The sequence below is a fragment of the Penaeus monodon genome, chromosome 31 (assembly GCF_015228065.2).
Source record: "Penaeus monodon isolate SGIC_2016 chromosome 31, NSTDA_Pmon_1, whole genome shotgun sequence".
Lineage (NCBI taxonomy): Eukaryota > Metazoa > Arthropoda > Malacostraca > Decapoda > Penaeidae > Penaeus > Penaeus monodon.
Genome location: NC_051416.1, coordinates 1,293,912 through 1,295,666, shown reverse-complemented (window position 1 = coordinate 1,295,666; position 1,755 = coordinate 1,293,912). Strand labels below are relative to the sequence as shown.

Genomic DNA, 1,755 nt, shown 5'->3' with positions numbered 1-1,755 from the left:
TTTTGAACAAAGTAGTTATCTTATTACATGTTACCTTATGCAACTGAAAGACACTAACCAAGCATCTACCATCATCCTCTTTGAATATTCTCTAGTAGTGCATTATAACCATATCAATATATATTTCTTCTATTAACATGAAAACTATAAATGCTTTTTAATCACAGCTCATCTCAGTTTACAATACTTCTCTTTATTATTAGGAAATAAAATAAGGAACTAATTGAAAAAAAACATTAATAACACAAGAAAATTGATTGCAGAGTCAGCATTGTGGCAACAGTTTAACTAAGAAATAAAGATAATGATAATGAAATCTTTAATTAAAATATTTTATAAATTGTACTCAGAGTCACAGTTAGCCTCAAAAGGACATCAATATTTAAGCATCCTCAAGAGAGGACACAAAGCAAATTGTTGCAAATTGAATGCAACATTTTCAAGTCCTATTGTAAAGATTTTAACCAGTATTTTCCGATAACTCAATTTTTATGCAAATTGTACAGATTGATTTTTTAGTGAGCTGACCTGCCATATCTGCATGGAATCATTGTTATTACTGTACATATATATATATATTAATCATTGATCCTTTCTAATTAGAGGAAGTAAAAAACCAACCCATTTACAATGCAAATATTTACTCAACATATTTCATTTTTTTACAAAGAATCAATAACCAATATCATCTTCAATGAAAATAACATAATAACACTTTTACAATTAAATAATACTGTTTGATAACAAACAAGGAAGCTTATAATTATCAATAAAAAAATTTGTTCTTTATAATATCATTTAACATCAACCTTAGCTTTCACTAAATTAATGTCTTTAAGGGTTTGCTCTGCAACACATTCTTGAATAATATAAATGTATATAATCTTATGTTAGTAATACTTTTTGCATATTTAATGTTTAAAAATATTAAGAACAACTAACATATCAATTATATCAACAGTATAATAGTTACAATTTATATCCACTTTGGTTAGCACAACCCTGTCCAGACATCAAAAGAAGCAATTTCTAGGATGACACACAGATTCCTCCATCTGTTCCACAATCAGCGAGGGCACTGCAATATCCGCCCGCCGTCAATAGGCAGTGTTACGCCCGTCACAAATGACGAATCCTCTGAGGCAAGATAAATGACGGCTTTTGTCACATCTTCGACTTCTCCGGCTCGGCCAAGGGGATACATCTTTTTGGTATTTTCTACCATCTGGAAGGCAGTTAGAGGGTGCCATAACATCCATACATGAAATACATGAGAACCTATTCATAAAATAAATGGTTGCCTTTCTGACGTATGAATAAAAAAGTGATCAAAAATCTATTTATTGATAAAGGCTAATAAGAACTTTCTGCCTTTGAGATCTATAACTGCTAAGAAAAAATTAATTAATAATACCTATCCTAGTATAGACTTTTAAAGATATATTCACCCTGCAAAATTTCTTTCAAAATTGGAAATAACAAGTATAGCATATTTGGAAAACGGTTTCCGCATCAGCCTCATTTTAAAAATTCCTTTTAAAAAGCACTGCAGAATACCTTTACAGATCAAGACCTAAGTAATGTGGGAAATTAACTTATTGACTAAAGGGAGAGAAGTAGGCCACTAATTTGCCAGGAAATTGCGGAAATTTCTTATATGTTGACCAAGGAAAGAAATTCACTGACAGAAAGTGAGGGAACAGATATTCATATCACTCCAGAGTAGCATCAGAATGGCATCTATAACATAAAAGA

At 30.7% G+C, this 1,755-nt stretch overlaps 1 protein-coding gene across 1 annotated transcript in view; it reads right to left on the bottom strand.

Annotated features, from left to right (window-relative positions):
- Positions 1 to 621: 621 nt before the first annotated feature.
- LOC119592876 (3-oxoacyl-[acyl-carrier-protein] reductase FabG-like) overlaps positions 622 to 1,755 on the bottom strand; it is a 9,487-nt gene continuing 8,353 nt past the window's right edge. The window contains exon 6 of the mRNA XM_037941769.1: positions 622 to 1,225. Within this exon, the coding sequence (XP_037797697.1) occupies positions 1,067 to 1,225 (159 nt within the window). The 3' untranslated portion in view covers positions 622 to 1,066. The remainder of the gene's footprint in view (positions 1,226 to 1,755) is intronic.